Source organism: Glarea lozoyensis (genome assembly GCF_000409485.1).
Source record: "Glarea lozoyensis ATCC 20868 chromosome Unknown GLAREA7, whole genome shotgun sequence".
Taxonomy (NCBI): Eukaryota; Fungi; Ascomycota; class Leotiomycetes; order Helotiales; family Helotiaceae; genus Glarea; species Glarea lozoyensis.
The window spans coordinates 2,798,425-2,814,358 of NW_007361002.1; the positions used below are offsets into that span (position 1 = coordinate 2,798,425).

General features: G+C 47.0%; 8 protein-coding genes across 8 annotated transcripts; 6 read left to right on the forward strand and 2 right to left on the reverse strand.

The window, feature by feature from the left end:
- Positions 1 to 65: 65 nt before the first annotated feature.
- Positions 66 to 682, reverse strand: GLAREA_02097 (Subunit X of cytochrome bc1 complex; the record flags this gene model as incomplete). Its single annotated transcript, XM_008089313.1, has 5 exons — positions 66 to 125; positions 189 to 237; positions 309 to 384; positions 451 to 490; positions 554 to 682. 5 exons carry the CDS (start codon positions 680 to 682, stop codon positions 66 to 68), a joined length of 354 nt encoding a protein of 117 aa, XP_008087504.1.
- A 164-nt stretch (positions 683 to 846) lies between these two features.
- Positions 847 to 1,434, forward strand: GLAREA_02098 (Pym, N-terminal; the record flags this gene model as incomplete). The annotated part of the gene is made up of 1 exon (XM_008089314.1): positions 847 to 1,434. The coding sequence occupies one exon, from the start codon at positions 847 to 849 to the stop codon at positions 1,432 to 1,434; it is 588 nt and encodes a 195-aa protein (XP_008087505.1).
- A 587-nt stretch (positions 1,435 to 2,021) lies between these two features.
- On the forward strand, positions 2,022 to 3,386 carry GLAREA_02099 (Nucleoside hydrolase; the record flags this gene model as incomplete). Its single annotated transcript, XM_008089315.1, has 3 exons — positions 2,022 to 2,064; positions 2,122 to 2,129; positions 2,298 to 3,386. 3 exons carry the CDS (start codon positions 2,022 to 2,024, stop codon positions 3,384 to 3,386), a joined length of 1,140 nt encoding a protein of 379 aa, XP_008087506.1.
- Positions 3,387 to 5,090: 1,704 nt separating this feature from the next.
- Positions 5,091 to 6,110, forward strand: GLAREA_02100 (uncharacterized protein; the record flags this gene model as incomplete). Its single annotated transcript, XM_008089316.1, has 4 exons — positions 5,091 to 5,181; positions 5,231 to 5,428; positions 5,481 to 5,945; positions 5,995 to 6,110. The coding sequence occupies 4 exons, from the start codon at positions 5,091 to 5,093 to the stop codon at positions 6,108 to 6,110; spliced, it is 870 nt and encodes a 289-aa protein (XP_008087507.1).
- A 1,567-nt stretch (positions 6,111 to 7,677) lies between these two features.
- On the forward strand, positions 7,678 to 9,404 carry GLAREA_02101 (Acetyl-CoA synthetase-like protein; the record flags this gene model as incomplete). The annotated part of the gene is made up of 2 exons (XM_008089317.1): positions 7,678 to 8,659; positions 8,713 to 9,404. The coding sequence occupies 2 exons, from the start codon at positions 7,678 to 7,680 to the stop codon at positions 9,402 to 9,404; spliced, it is 1,674 nt and encodes a 557-aa protein (XP_008087508.1).
- Positions 9,405 to 10,816: 1,412 nt separating this feature from the next.
- Positions 10,817 to 11,954, reverse strand: GLAREA_02102 (RNA-binding, RBD; the record flags this gene model as incomplete). Its single annotated transcript, XM_008089318.1, has 4 exons — positions 10,817 to 11,494; positions 11,546 to 11,667; positions 11,727 to 11,852; positions 11,903 to 11,954. The coding sequence occupies 4 exons, from the start codon at positions 11,952 to 11,954 to the stop codon at positions 10,817 to 10,819; spliced, it is 978 nt and encodes a 325-aa protein (XP_008087509.1).
- A 493-nt stretch (positions 11,955 to 12,447) lies between these two features.
- On the forward strand, positions 12,448 to 13,475 carry GLAREA_02103 (Band 7/SPFH; the record flags this gene model as incomplete). The annotated part of the gene is made up of 3 exons (XM_008089319.1): positions 12,448 to 12,682; positions 12,742 to 13,097; positions 13,146 to 13,475. The coding sequence occupies 3 exons, from the start codon at positions 12,448 to 12,450 to the stop codon at positions 13,473 to 13,475; spliced, it is 921 nt and encodes a 306-aa protein (XP_008087510.1).
- A 1,550-nt stretch (positions 13,476 to 15,025) lies between these two features.
- On the forward strand, positions 15,026 to 15,585 carry GLAREA_02104 (uncharacterized protein; the record flags this gene model as incomplete). Its single annotated transcript, XM_008089320.1, has 2 exons — positions 15,026 to 15,399; positions 15,561 to 15,585. 2 exons carry the CDS (start codon positions 15,026 to 15,028, stop codon positions 15,583 to 15,585), a joined length of 399 nt encoding a protein of 132 aa, XP_008087511.1.
- Between the last annotated feature and the right edge of the window lie 349 nt (positions 15,586 to 15,934).

Below are 15,934 nucleotides of genomic sequence, written 5' to 3' on the forward strand. Positions count from 1 at the left end.
TGGATTCATCTAGCTGCCCTGCCTTTCTAGCAGTTACTCCCCATCCGCTCCAAATTTACTCCAATTTACTCATCGTCGTCATCGGCTGCTTGTACGTATTTGGCTCGGATATCCTTCCATTGTCGCTACATGATGTGATCAGCTCGATGTTCCTCTCCGTTCGTTCCCGATTAATGCCCCTGACTTACGCCTTTGTTGAGGGAGTCCCAGATCTTGTCCATTCCGTTGTCAAATCCCCTACAAGTCTGTCAGATCATGACTCTTTCCTCCGAATTCCGATGACAAAATTCTGAGTCTGTTCAACGTACATCTCGAAAGCGAATGCGCCAGCAAAAACAACACCTAAGAAAGTGTAATTCTTGCGGAAAAGAGTACTGTGATGAGCTGCAAGTTAGTGATCGTTCTGGTATAATCGTTGATAGATGCTGAGTAGGGCAGTTTGGCGGGTACGGGGGGCTACTTGCTTGTAGATACCCCGGCTGGCGGAAACCTGCAATTGACATCGTTAGCAAGCTGTGGATGTTACAGAAACGGTGTCATAGAGCAGATGTACCATTTTGAATCGTATTACTGCACTAATGTGAGGATACTGTGATGTGGGCGCCGTAAATGCTTCTTGGTGTTGTTGTCGTTCGAGGTCGACGAGCTTTGAGAATCCAGTCCCGCCAGCCGAATTAGTCATCCTTGCAGGGATTCGATTCCGGATGCCAAAACTTCTCAGCCTCGTCAACGTCAGACAGCTTGCAAAAACAACTGGCACAGCACATAGTATTTTCACACGAACACAGGATATAAATATCACCAAATTTGTGCTGGCTACTTTGAGTTCGACGTTTACCTGAAGATATGCCTTCCGTGCCTACGCCGACTAAGGCCGGTATCGTCGAGTCAAATTCTGGAGAACGGCACATCCCATCATCCGTACGGGCGGATGGGACGGAGCGTAGAGAGATTAAAATTCGACCGGGTTACAAGCCGCCAGAGGATGTTGAAGTATACAAGAACCGTTACGCAAATGCATTTCAAACTCGTGGCAGTGGTGGAATCCCAGGTGCGGATGGGTTGAAGGATGAAAAAGCGGAAGGGTCGGCTGCAAGCAATAAAAACGCAAAGAGAAGAGAGGCTAGGAAGAAGGCGAAAGCTGCGGAAGAAGCTAATGGAGGAAGTGCAAACGAAACTTCCAAGGAGGCAGCAGAGAAACCTGCCACGGAAGAAGTTGATCTTGAGGCAGAGCGCGAGAAGAAAGCTAGAAACTTGAGGAAGAAACTCAAGCAGGCTAAAGATCTGAAAGAGAAGAAGGAAGGAGGAGGCGCGTTATTACCGGAACAATTTGCAAAAGTCATCAAGATCAATGAGTTGATTCGAGAGCTTGAAGCTCTTGGCTTCGACTCGGATGGGGAGCCAAAGCAAGACAAAGAGAAGGAAGTTTCATAAGGCACAACGTGGTTGAATCATGGAAAAGGTTTCAGATACGCCTCGGTCGAGCTTACTACTTCTTATGATAACTGACTAGATGTTATCGGAGGTAAAGGCTTAGATATTTCTAGCCTGTACCAAGTTTTGCTGGGAAACTTCGGCGATGCAGACGCAAGCAACAGAGATGGTCTACGTCCCAAAAGATTATGCTAGTCCATTTCCCATACGACGTGTCGTGGGATGACGCTCATGCAGCCATGGACAGCATACACAACTTCGGGGAAATCATATTCATTGGACGGATGAGCTGTGTTTGTAAGAGGATTCCGTTGGATGAGAGCTCCACGGTGGTCTTGCAGAAGTTTGCTACTTAACCAAGCTTCATCAGTGTTTGCTAGCGTGAATACCGGTACTCCCAGAATATAAGAAATTGGCACCACTCCAAAATTTGACAAGCTTGAATACTGGTGTTCACCCCACTTTTAAGATCCGACAATCTTCCATCCGCCCTCCGAAAACAACTGCGAGGTCATCAAACCTAGGATATCAGCGCTCAGTTATAAAGCGGAAACCAACCGTCAAGGAACTATCAGAAATTCTTTGACATGTCTGGTGAGAGTATTCCCGTGTGGCTGGATTGCGATCCAGGTACGTTGCAAGCATTCCAACACTTTTTCCCAGTTAAAGTTTATTGACTTTGGACAGGCCACGATGTGAGTAAACAAGCCTTTGCGATTTAATATTCCGGCAAGGTTCTTCTTCAAGCCTCCGCGCTTGACGATTTGCTCACTTGAATCCCTATGCTGCGCTGCTTGCCCGCACCTGCTCCAAGACTTCTTGCTTTTACGTCTCGGAAGTGCGGGCTAATTTTAATTTTATAGGATGCGTTCGCCATTCTGCTCTGTGCTCACCATCCTTCCATTAATTTCCTGGGTTTATCGACAGTTCATGGCAATTCTTCATTAGCCAACACAACTCAGAATGCTCTATCTCTTCTCACGGCGATGGGTCGTCCTGAGGTTCCGGTCTATCCAGGAGCAGCAAAGTCACTTCTACGAGACGCAGTGCATGCACCCGACATTCACGGCAGATCTGGACTTGACGGAACTGATCTCCTCCCAAAACCCGTGTCAGATCCGTTAGCAGATGATGCAGTTAAGGCAATGGCCAAAGCCTTGCTCTCAACACCCAAGAACTCTGCGTGGCTCATTGCCACGGGTGCCTGTACCAATGTTGCTCTTCTGTTTGCCAAACATCCAGAAGTGGCAGCTCATCTCAAAGGATTGAGTATTATGGGGGGAGCTATTGGAGATGGCTTCACTTCAGCACCCATGGGCAAGGTCTCTGGCGCTGCTTCGACTCGCATTGGCAATTGGAGCGAATGGGCAGAATTCAATATTCTCATTGACCCTGAAGCTGCCGACGCAATTTTCCAGAACCCTGGCATCAACAAGAAGACCATCCTGATTCCTCTCGATGTCACTCATCTTGTTCTTGCTACGCCGGACGTTCTCGAACTTTTGTCTTGGGGCAAGACTCCTCATACGAAGGGGGCAGGCAAAGCAAAGACAACATTGAGAGTCATGCTTGTTGAGCTTCTGACTTTCTTCGCTGATCGTTACGCTTCGCATTTCGCTATCACCGCTGGCCCCCCTCTACACGATCCCCTTGCCGTAGCCGCAATCTTTGATGGAATTCCAGGTCTCGAGATCCCGTTTCGAGATTTTGTAGCAGTTGATGGTGCTGAAAATAAGCGCAGACGAGAAAGATATGCTGTTTCCGTTATCACTGAAGGAAGTCATGATGATGCACAAAATGGGGCTCAGACCGGTCGTACTATCGTCAAGCTGTTGGACGAGGGGCAGGAGGGTGTGAAGATTCCGAGAGGATTGGATGTTGCTAGGTTCTGGGCGGTGCTGGAAGAGAGTCTTCAAAGGGCAGATGAGGTTAATAGCGCCAAGAGTGTTTGAGCCTACGAGCCTGCGCGATGTATTATTCCAAGCAACAAATCGACTGGGGCGTCGATGTTCTTCCTTTGAGAGTAGTCATTGTAAGGTTCCACTTCTAGCAGATTTTCCGAGAATATCTTGAACCAAGGGATCAATTTCAAGTAGATCATCCGCCGCAACGGGACAGAAAGAGGATAATTCCTGCTTGCGGTCATAGTTCGTACTCTGTGACGATTGTCATTCTCTCTTTCAAGAGTAGGTGGTTCAACTTACTTCTGGGCTGCCACCAAGTGAGCATTTTGCCCACAAACCTTTAATTCTTTATGAAGTATTTCAGATCCTGGCGGGATATCCCGTTGAATAGATAAATGATTTCGAAAAGGTGTATCGAAATGAAGAATTAAAGATAATTTCTCAAGACTCAATATTGCTTTTGGTGTTCGGCTTTAAGCTCACAACGACACTAAAATTCGATCCGAGAGGTCCAAGCTTTTGAGGCTCCTCCCAAGACTGAATGAACGACATTCAAAAACCAAACCAAACATCCCCAATAATAGTTGAAAACATCCGGGGCTCGGATTGTTTGATTGATACAGGAGCATTTCGAAGCTGCTCGACACTTCCATATTTCCTCCCTCGCTTTCCTTCCGGCTTCCATACGCATGAACATGACTCTGTACTGATGGAAACATTCCCAGATCACGTCCTGCTATCCATCTTCAAATTTCCGGATTCACACAAAATGGACCCAAGATCCATAGTCTACACTGGCTAAATCAAGGTATCACGGTCAGCCAAGTCTGGAGGTCGCTCGATCCGGGACCTTCGAGAATCAAATAGTCTCGTCGCACGAGCCTGACATGAAACTACGCACAAACAAAACAGGCGCATCGTGAAAACATCCGAAAACAAAACATCGCAAAACTTCCCCAATACGCTAAAACCAAGACAACTCCACCATGGAAGATACGACTGGCTGGCTAGTGGCTGCTCCCCCATCAGATCGCGTTTCGAGATCTCCATGGCCCTCAAGGAAAGTCAAAGCTTGGCCCTTCACAGCCACCTGGGGAAGCAATGCAAACAGAGACCAGGAACTGTCAGTGGGGTACTTACCATAATCTTGAGAAAGGCCAAATCTGAGCTCTGTATCTGCAAAAATATCGGCAGAGACTCATTGCGAGGGGAACCCAAAGTACGGTGTTATTTTCGGTGTCAAAATGGCGTATGGAACAGACAGTCTTCAAGCCCCATTTTTGAAGCTATTCACAGTCTCTTTCCGCTCTCCCGTACTGTCCTGCATCGAGGAGCCGTAGCCGCTGCAGCCAAGCCAGCTACGATTTGCGCAAGGCTCCCGAAGTCTGCACCTCAGTTGTCCAAGACTCGATTCAGGTATGGCAATCGCTGGTGATGTCCAAGATACCAAGACATTGGCAATCCACCAAGAATGCTTCGAGTTTCTCCCTCGTCGCAGATCGAGCGTGCCAGGCCAATTGTACCTGTGTTAGGAGGCCGACCACTCTCATTTGTTTCTTTTTGGTTGTGTTCGAAAAGAACATAAAGTATCGTGGGTTTGCTCTCTATTCAATCATCATCAGCATTCCAATCATCTCTTCTTCTCTTCTCAACTCTATCTTTAACATTTGAATCTTCGACGCCGGTCGTCTACTACCTACTCTCTTTCAGCTTCATACTTTTTAATAGTCCAACTTCATACCTACCTTCAAAATGCAATACTCATCAGTCATTCTCTGTGCAGCTTTCGCTGTCACCAGTGTCTTCTCTCACGGTGTTATCACTGAAGTCAAGGGTGCCAATGGTAATTCAACCTCACTACAGAGAGTCAAATCCAAGCTAACATTCAACAGGTGTTACCATGCCAGGTCTTACCGTAGTTGACGGTACTCCTCGTGATTGCCCTTCAGCCGGATGTGGTGCTCAAGATGATACCGCTGTTATTCGAGCAAACGAGATCGGAACAAGCAAAGCCTCTGCTATGGGACGAACCAAGGCCAATGGACCAGTCACTGCTGAGAGAATGATGGCTATCTACATGGGTGGAACTGGTAGGTGGTTTTCGAACATTAGGTTTCAAGCACTTTACTAACAGACCCGCAGCCAATAACACTGCCCGTGACATCCACGAGCGCAGCACCATGTACAAGCGTCAACTTTTCGGTGGTAACAAGGCTGGTGGCGGTGGTGCCGCAGGAGCAAGTGTTAAGACACCAGCTGGTACCTCAGAGACTGGTGTTAGTGCCGCCGCCGGTGCTGGTGCTTCAGATGGTCTCCCAACTACATCCGACAGCGGCGAGATTACAATGACTCTTCACCAGATCAACCAAGATGGTGCCGGTCCTTTCACTGCTATGGTTGACGCCACATCTGGTGGAACCGATCCAGCTGCCTTCAAGACTGCTGAGGTCACCCAGAATGTTCCAGGATTGGTTGCTGGTATCTCAGCCACCACTACCACTGATTTCCCAGTCAAGGTTCAGATGCCAGCTGGAATGACCTGCTCTGGTACCGTTGGCGATGCCACAAACGTCTGTGTCGTCAAGATGCAGAACGCCACTCCAGCTGGTAAGTATTCCACTTCTCTACATCCAAGTTACATCTAACAATCCCTCAGGTCCATTCGGAGGAGCTGGTGCCTTCACACAGTCAACTGCCGCCAAGAAGCGTGCTATTGAGCACAACCTCAGCAAGCGCAGAATGGCACGATCAATCAAGGCATCCACCGCATAGATGCCTCTCGCTCTTGACGACTATTAGAATACTGGATCAATCATAAAACATATTGTATATTTATTTGGGGAAACATATGGGCATGGGCATGGCAATGGGATTAGAATAGATGGTAGATCTTTAATGTGCGTCGCTACCGGATTGGAACGCGCATTAGAGCTGGGACTTGGGGATGATGATTTTGTTTTGGGTTTTTAGTTTAGCGCTTTTGTCACTTTTCTTTGGAATAAAGATACCACACTCCTTAATTTTTGGTCTGCCTCATTCTTGACTGCTGTTTCTGGGTGATGATGTCGTCTTAAGGACGAGTTGTTGGTGCGTCCATGGTGCTTAGTACAAGGATCTTGCGTGGTTACTCTATACGCAATGTATAATGTCCTCGACTTCGGGGATACTGATTGCTGGATATTTCTTCTCGATTCATACTAGTCTATGTGAGTTGTTATATATTGACGTTTTCTCCCTCAATAGGACACGCATCAATACACCGACCTTTCGTTCTTAAGTTCTCTAGGGTCTTGAGGTTAATCTTTTTCAACACAACGTACCTTATAGTGGGTTTTTATTTAGATAAGGAGACTTTAGTGATTTTTGAGATTTCTATAGGCCGTAGAGCTTCGCTTGGTACTTTAGAGTAGAGAAACACGTCTTTTGATCGCGTTACTGCGTACGGTCTACGATCTACAGAGCGACTGTGAAGCTCGGTGGCTTGTCAAAAGACCGCCCTTAATTGCCGAGAGGTTTAAAAATGTAATAGGAAGTATGCTTCCAAATCTCTATCATGATTTTAGAGACGCCTCTCTCAATTGGTTGGATCGTACGTAAGTGTTGGATTTGCTGAGGTGAGATGAGTGCGGTCGCTTATCCTCGTATGTATCCATCTTACCTTTGGTATGCGCAAGTGTTTTTAACAGTACCCTTATGTCCGTTAGGACCGTTACTGAAATTTGGTGTTTATCCGGGGTTTGGTTTCTGGAAGTCTGAAGTAGAGTTGTGACTTGGGTTGCGTATATCATAACTTGGAAATAGCCTGTTGTGATTGGGTTGGTGTAGGGGTTGAGGTCTGGTGTCATTTTGTTGTTGGTTGTCAGCTTCTCAGCCTCTTGATATGTTGATCGCGCGCAGGTTGTACTACATTATGTGTGATGAATGAATTTGAGTTTCTATTTGAGTTTCCACGGATATCCCTAATTTGTTAGAGGTTGCAAATAGTAGTGTCAGATAATTAAAGGAGATGTATGCACAATCCCCATAGCTACAAGTCGTCTCTCCAGTTTCCGTGTCTGTAAGAGCACTTGCGAACAAACACTTGTTCTCCGCACGTTTCAAACAATCAACAACCAACTTCTTACATAAGAATCTTGCTCTACTTCCAAACCTACCAAGATAACTAGCCATCCTTTAAGAGGCTTATGATTTGAGTGATTATGTACGTGAAAACCGCTGACCTACACCATAAAAATGGGTGTATGCAATCACACCAACAGCGTTGGTTGTTAACCAACATAAGACTCTACTATCTCTCCCTCTCCAGAGTGCAGTCCCAGTCAAATCAACCTCACTCACAATGGCCTCAATTACTATCCTCTCCGAAGAATCCCGCCAAAATGCCGCCCCAGATCCGAAGAAAGATGAAAGACTCCTCCCCAAACTCATCGAGAAATTCGCAGCCGAAGACCCAGATTTCATCATTGGCATGAACGCCGTCCTCCCCGAAACACCAAACGCACCACTTCAATACGATGAACTCACCGTCTCCCGACTGGACAACGCGATCAACTACATGGCCTACTGGATCGAACAGTCTATCCAAAAGCTCCACCTGTCATCCAACGAACCAATTGGGTACTCCGGCCTTCAAGATCTCCGATATCTAGTCCTAGAAATCGCAGCTATCAAGATAGGAAGACCAATTCTTCTTCCTTCGCCAAGAAACGCGGTTGTGAATACGATTTCACTATTAAGAGAAACGGGGTGTAGGGTTGTATTTTACAGCGGGGATCTTGGGGTCCAAGAATCCGAGCTCAAGAACTCAATTCCAGAACTTACGATGCTTGAAGTCCCTCTACTATCACAAATGACAAACAGCGAAACACCTCATTATCCGTACACCAAAACCTGGGAACAGGCTAAAGATGATGTGGTTATGATAATCCACACCTCAGGATCCACAGGCGTTCCAAAACCCATCTGCCACAATAATTCCGTGATTCGTCGTTTGGATATCGAATCTGAAATCCCCACCATTCCAGGACGTGTAAACGCTTCCACCTCGCTCTGTGAGCCTGGAAAAGCGGTGTTATGCGGAACGAATCTCTATCATTTAAGTGGCATCTGCTTCACGCTCATGGCGTTGTTTAATCGGTATACAATCGTTTTCGGTCCTGCGGATGGACTGCCGAGTGGGGAGGTGATGTATGAGATGATTAAAAGTATGAAGTTCGCCGGCTTGGTTATGGTGCCCAGTTTATTAGACCACTTGATCTCGAAGCATGGAGAGGAGATTGAGGGGTTTTTGGGGGAATTGGAACATGTGAATTGGCTTGGTGGTACTTCTCCCCCTCTGCCTCTCAATCCCGAGTACTAATGATCTTGCTACCAGGCCCCCTAAGTCCCTCAACCGGCTCCTGGATAATTCATCACCTCCCCACCGTAACACTCTGGCAAATCTACGGCTCCACAGAGATGCACATGTTCCCTCTCCTCATCCCCCCGAAATCGCATTGGTCGTACCTCGAATTCCACCCTAGCTTCACACCGGATCTCGATCTGGTTGACGCAGATGAAGGACTGTATGAAGTTGTCGTCCGTCGACCCGCTACCATCACCACGCCCGTGTTTGATATCTTTCCTCACCTTGATGAATGGCGGAGTCGCGATATCCTACGTCGTTGCACGGATCCGGGATTTGAGAATCTGTATAGATACGAGGGACGTACGGATGATGTATTGGTTCTGAGTAATGGACTTAAGGTCAATCCGTTGCATATCGAGGTGGTGGTACAGAGTTGTGCGTTTGTGGCTGGGTGTTTGGTTTTTGGGGAGGGGAGGACGAGATGTGGGATTTTGATTGAGGGGAGGGAGGGGGAGGAGGAGTTGAGTGAGAGTGTGTGGAGGGTTGTTGAGGGGGCTAATAGGGGGGTGCCTGAACATGCTAGGATTGCGAGGGAGTTGGTTGTTGTTGGGGTAGAGAGCAAGAGATTCGTGAGGTCTAGTAAGGGAGCGCCGATTCGGAGGTTGACATTGGAGTTGTATGGGGAGGAGATTGAAAGAGTTTATGAGGGTTTGAGTTGAGAACTTTTGAATTGTTAAGGCTATGAATACAAGATCACAATAGATTGTTTACTGTGTAGAATAATTAGTGAGTCGTAAAAGGTTCGATGGATGTTTTCAAGGGAATAGAGATGGGAAACTTCCGTCAGGGGTTAAGCGAGTTTTAAAGATTCCCCCTTTTTAACCGCAGCACTTTGAGACTAAAGAGCAGGCTCTCATTGAGCCAATGTCGTGACGGCGGTTATTTAAAAGTTACTTTTAATACTATATCGTGCTACAATATGAAATGAGATAGCATTCCTGGTAACACTCCTTTAAATCATCATATATCAAGGTAGTCAAACTTATCACTACACCCGCTCCCGAGTTACAGACGAAAGTCTTCACTGTGGTTTAACTCTGCCTAAATTCCCTTACAAGAGTTTCTCTTTACACTCAATGTGCAGATTCTGTGACATTAAACTCTTAATCAAAATTACATTCTGCCGGTTCCCTTTTAAAAAGCAACACCTCGTACCATCGTCCTTATCTGTTTAAACGATTATTTCCCAGTTTCAGTTCCATCTACTACTCCTTGACATAGTTTACATAACTCAAGACATCCTCTTTTCCGCCTCGCTCATCCCACACCTCTTATTCTAGAAGTTCTACCTAACACGACATTTCTTCAACGAAGGTTTGCCTCCCTTCCTACATCCTAAATAACATCCGCTTAAGTTAAAAAAGAACCGATTGAAAAGTCCTTGCTCGTCTTACTATATCTTGGTAAGATAACCCTTTAGAACTCCCAAGGTCCTCACCTCTTACTTTACCTCTTACCTCTCATCTCCCATTCTCGCTTAAACCCCCAGCCAAACGACAAAAAATTCAAAAACATACAACAGTAGGTATTCGCTGGTGGTCACCCACCCAACTACTAATCTACCGATCTGAGGCTTGTATTTGGCAGAGCGGACGGGATGCCTAATTCTCCTCAGTCTATGGTCGTATGTGACAGAAGTGGTTGATTTTGGGTATATATTCCGCATAGTTTGCGGGTAACCGCTCCATTCTATACCTTCCTACCGCTTTCGTGGTAGACAGAACTTATCCGAATCATGTAGGAGCAGCATCTCAGCGAAGGAGTTTCTTTACAGCGTGTTGTTCTAAGAAAACCTGCGTTCCGAAATGTTGGTCATGGCAGGTGAACTCTCAAAGAGGCGTAAAGGACAGGAGTGGAGCCGTAGATTTAAAATTTGATTCTAAATCACGCATGCTGATTCCTGATAGCTACCCTGAGGGGAGGCTTCCTATCTTACACAATCTATAAACGCATAACGCCTATTGCAGTAATAATTATCCTGCTGAAGATCCTATCACAACCTTTTCCTAGCTTACCACCCAATAGCATAATAATAAACCTCCCTGGCGAAACTGATAGCAGCCCTTCCCTGTTAACGTCCATAGCTTGCTCTCAATGCCATCAATTGCGCTCTGTCATTTGGAGGTAGGCTATCAATCATCTCTTGTGGCATAGCCAGAACCTGTTGCATCAATGCATCCGCTTCTGGATTTTGTGGCTGTTGTTGTACTGGTGGTGGCCGATGTTGTGCTGGCGGTGGGGCATACATCGAATGCGCCTGGGTAGGCGTTGATCCCATGGGCATGCCCAATTGTCCGCTCATGTGTGGTGGTGGAGGAGGATAACCTGCTGGATAACCGCTTGCCGGCTGGGGAGGGTAGCCTTGTTGAGGTGTAGGCACCGGTGCTGGCGCGGGCGCGGGTGCATTCGACTGGACTACAGAGGCGAGTGCTTCAGACTCGACGAGGCCCATGAGAAGCAGAGCTTGGAAGATTGCGTATGAAAGCTGTGGAGCTTGATTGAGAAGTTCGGTGGCTTTTGCCGGATCGGTAGTTGCCAATGTCTTCATCTGAGAAAGGACATCAAGAAGTTGTGCTGGAGGTAGAGTATGGAGGGTTCGAGATATCGCATCAGGGCATGAGAGGTTTGGGGGTAGGTCTATGCCGACTGGCAAGGGAGGGAGTGATGATGAGTTCGCATTATTAGGTGGTTGCCCCATATGCATGCCGTTTGGTGGCGGAGGAGGTTGATAGGAGTTGTTGTTGTTGTTCTATTGCCATATATCAGCCAGTTAATCTCGTCAACTGTGGTCACTCCTTACATAGTTATTGTTGCTGTTGTTGTTGTCATCGTCACCGCCAGCATCATTAGAGAAGTCGACGCGTAACTTCCGGTTCATAATCTCGTAATCATTGAGGTTTCGCACCGCAGAAGATGCGCAGTCTATATGGCGCGTCAGTCACGTCGTGCAAACACGGAAAGCTGCAAGCAGCAGCACGAACCTGTATCAGGATACTCTGCGAACCCGAAGCCCTTTGGACGACCGGTGTCCTTGTCGTAAACTAGTCGGAAATTTAAGACTTGCCCAGCAGTACTGAATATATCTATGATCTGTTCCTCCGTAAGACCTGCGAGTTTTAGCTTTCAACCTTTCGCCCTTTGGAGGAGAATCGCATACCGTACGGTATATTACCGACAAATACTGATTTAGATGGCGGTTTTGTCGACATTTTGGTGACTGTGATGTATGATGAATCTGCTGAGATGTTTGAAGTGGAAGAGACACGATCACAAAGGATGCAAAGCTCCTCCTTGAGAATGAAGGCTGAAGATCACTTTGTCACCTTGCGGAAGAAACGAGAGAAAGGGCACAGAAGTCTTGTGAGAAGGGTTTCTGGCTATTCTAAATCTGCTTAGTCGTATCAGTTCTTGATACAATTGCCCCTTGACCCTATCTGCAGGACCACCTCGAAATAACGGATGTGTTGATGAAGTTGAGCATGCGTATATGGGTGTGAGGTTCAAATTTGGTTGTGCCACTAAGAGAATCCGGAGAAGGCTAGAGCTCGGTCCAGGTGCGGCTGCCATTTCACGCCTCTGTGGCAGAATCTCGGCCGGCAAAATACACTAGTAAACATTTGGAGCTCGAAGACATTGACGATTGTCAACGCCATCAACACTACCGCCTCATTCAGTCAGTTCATCCATATCAAATCATCCACCATGGCGAACAATCCTCAGCAAATGTGGAAGCAGTTGCAGCAGATGGCTGAGAAGACTCGAAAATCCGGAGGAGGCGGGCCAAGTCCAAGGGGAGCTGCGGGAGGGCTCGTGGGTCTTGTAATCCTCGGTGGTGTCGCGATGGTCGGAAGCAATGCACTTTTCAACGTCGATGGTGGTCACAGAGCGATCAAATATACCAGACTCGGTGGTGTTGGCAAGGAAATATACTCTGAAGGTACGACTACTGCGGCTACAACTTCGACCGAACAGCCAAACTAACGTAACACCATTTAGGAACTCACATCAAGATTCCATGGTTCGAGACGCCAATAGATTACGATGTTCGAGCGAAACCGAGAAATGTTGCCTCCCTCACCGGTACCAAGGATCTTCAGATGGTTAACATTACCTGCCGTGTGCTGTCAAGACCGAGAGTGGATGCTCTTCCTCAAATATACCGAACATTGGGCACAGACTACGACGAGAGAGTTTTGCCTTCGATTGTAAATGAGGTTTTGAAGAGTGTGGTTGCTCAGTTCAACGCTAGTCAACTGATTACACAGCGTGAGAATGTTGCAAGATTGGTCAGGGAGAATCTATCAAAGCGGGCGGCGAGATTCAACATCATGTTGGATGATGTTTCATTAACAGTATGTGGGCTTTAATCGCGGGGAATCCGCAGTACTGACATATTGTAGCATCTCGCATTCTCGCCAGAATTTACCGCTGCCGTCGAAGCCAAACAAGTCGCACAGCAAGAAGCACAACGTGCTGCATTCGTCGTTGACAAAGCCCGTCAGGAAAAGCAAGCTATGGTTGTTCGAGCCCAGGGAGAAGCACGATCTGCCGAGCTTATTGGAGACGCCATCAAGAAGAGTCGATCATATGTGGATTTGAAGAGAATCGAAAATGCCAGAGCTATTGCCACAATTCTACATGAGGCTGGAGGACGAAACAAGCTTTACCTAGATTCGGAAGGCTTGGGATTGAATGTTGTGGAGGGATACGAGGACAAAAGCAAAAAGTAATAGCATAATGGTGTAAAAGGAAATCTCCACTGTATAGTTTAAGCGAGCGCAATATTATTGTATTTGTAGCAACGTTGCTGAGTATGCTGTTAAGCGTTAGCCAGAAACCATAATTGTCAAGCGGTTCTGCATCTCTCGTGTTGACGTGTCACTCAATTACCAAACTGTGAAGGGGACGAAGATATCTTGATAAACCGTCCAGTCAATATAGTGAAAGGGATCATGCGGCCGCACTCGACGGTTTAAGACGTCAAGAAGATTTTCGGTTGGCCAGATTCCAGGTCTCGGATTACGTCTATTGACTATTCAAAACCAATCAAACAAAAGTCAATCTGGTTTTCTCCTTTACGAACCTTCAAATGACTATTTACTACCTTCTGGTGCGCTGAACATCCTGGATCGAGTCTCGATTTACTAAAATTAGAAATGTAGAAAAGCTTCCAAGCTAATGGACTGTTTGTCTACTTCGCTGCCCTTTCAACCTCAACCAGTGGCAGCGCAACTAAGCGACAAATTTCTTGCTCCATCTCACAAATCGCAATCGAGAAGTCCATCTAGCCACCCGATTTCCACCCACTATCTACGTGCTCGGCGTACGACTTCTTGACCCTTCACTCTTACCCAGAAAGGCAGGCAATCCTGATCCAACTGTTAGTTCTCTGCGGCTTCCTGTTCGTCGACGTCAACTGCACCGTTCGGAAGCTCGTCAGGTACCGAAAGTCACGAATGCCAAGCATACCAAGACCTTCGACACCTTCCCGATGGAGCTTCTTTCGAAGCACATCGCCTTAACGACCTTTCTTGCGTCTGCTATCCTTGTTAGGCAGGCAGTTGAGGGGCCGATGGAGGGGTTGATGGCGATGGCGTTGCCGTTGGGAAGCTTGATGAGAGGGTGGTTGATGGCGAGATCAGAGATTTCTTTTGTGCGACGTAGAGAGGATTGAATTGGTAAATGGCTGGAAGGATGTCAATTGATTGCACAATTGAGGTGCAAGAGGTAAGAAACAGTTCTAGGTGGTGAATCTCCCGAGGCCGTTAAACCTTTTACCAACCTCCACCAAATACTCGTACTCGCCTTCCTATCAACAACCTTCCCCGACACTATTCGGCTTACCGTCTAGATAAAAGCATCTAGCTGCACATCCCTAGCAAGGACGATCGTGCTTCTTAGTGTAACCCCATCTCTCCATTCTCGTTCCTTGTTCCTCTCTCTAATGGAGTCCCGGCGGGGGAGGCGGGTAAAAGGCCGCAGGTGAATAGGTAGGGAATTGCATATCAGCACTGGATCGTCATCTTCCAGCACGCTCAATCACCCCGGCTTATGCTCAAAATCGAACAGGAACTTGCAGATGGTGTGCTTGGCAGGGTACCCGTAGAATCTTCCTTGCACAGCAAACTGTACCATCAAGGTAAAGACAGGGTTACAAATGCAGTAGCTCTCATCCAAGGTTGCCCGAAAGGACTATAAGTAAGCTACCTTCCCACCATTTCACCTGTCAAGCTTATCCTTCACATTTCCTTCTTGAATCGCCTCAAGGAAATCCGTCAAGATGGTAGCAATTATGAAGTCTCCGCTCTCAATTGCGCTTTCTGTCGCGAGCATTCTTTCGCCGGTATGGAGCGCTGGTACTTTTACACCAGAGGCCATGCTCAGTATCGATAGACGAGGTAGCGCCCTTCCTAACGATGCTGGAACTCTCGCGTTCTCGGCTGGAAACCAATATAACTTTACTACTCACAAGCGGAAATATTATTTAAATGTGTTGGATTTGGCTACGGGATCGAAAACACTAATTAGCAACTCGAGCGCCGATAGTAATCCTGTCTGGCTGCCTGGTTCGGAGACCAAGTTTGTGTGGTTTCATTCTGAGGACGATGGATCGACTACGGTTAATGTGGGTGATGCTTCCACTCCTGATGCCGAGTAAGTGCTTATTATCTCTTTACTTTATCTTGCGAGGCGCATTTTTTGGAGACCTCTTTTGTAAAGACGAATTTTCTCCCGTTGAGGGTATTCAATCATAGCGCCTCCAACAAGATCTTAAGCAGAAAAGCCATAACTAACACAATACAGACCATTCACAGCTGGATCAATTCCAGGCGCCGTTGATGGCCTCAAGGTCGTGTCGATTGGAAATGGCACATACGCTGTGGCTTTCTTTGGCACTGCTGCTCCAAATGGCACACTTTACAATTCAGAATTGGCAGAGACTCCTTACACCACCGGCCGAATGTACACTCAAATCTTTGTACGACATTGGGATACCTATGTTACTCCACAGAAAAACAGCATCTGGTATTCGACGTTGTCCGTCGGAACCAGCAACAGTACTTCAGGTTACACCCTGAGCGAGCCTATTAATGCTCTCAATGGAACCGGTCTCGAATCACCTGTACCTCCATTTGGAAGCACGGATAACTACGATCTCAGCTCCTCGGGTATCGTTTTCGTCGCCAAG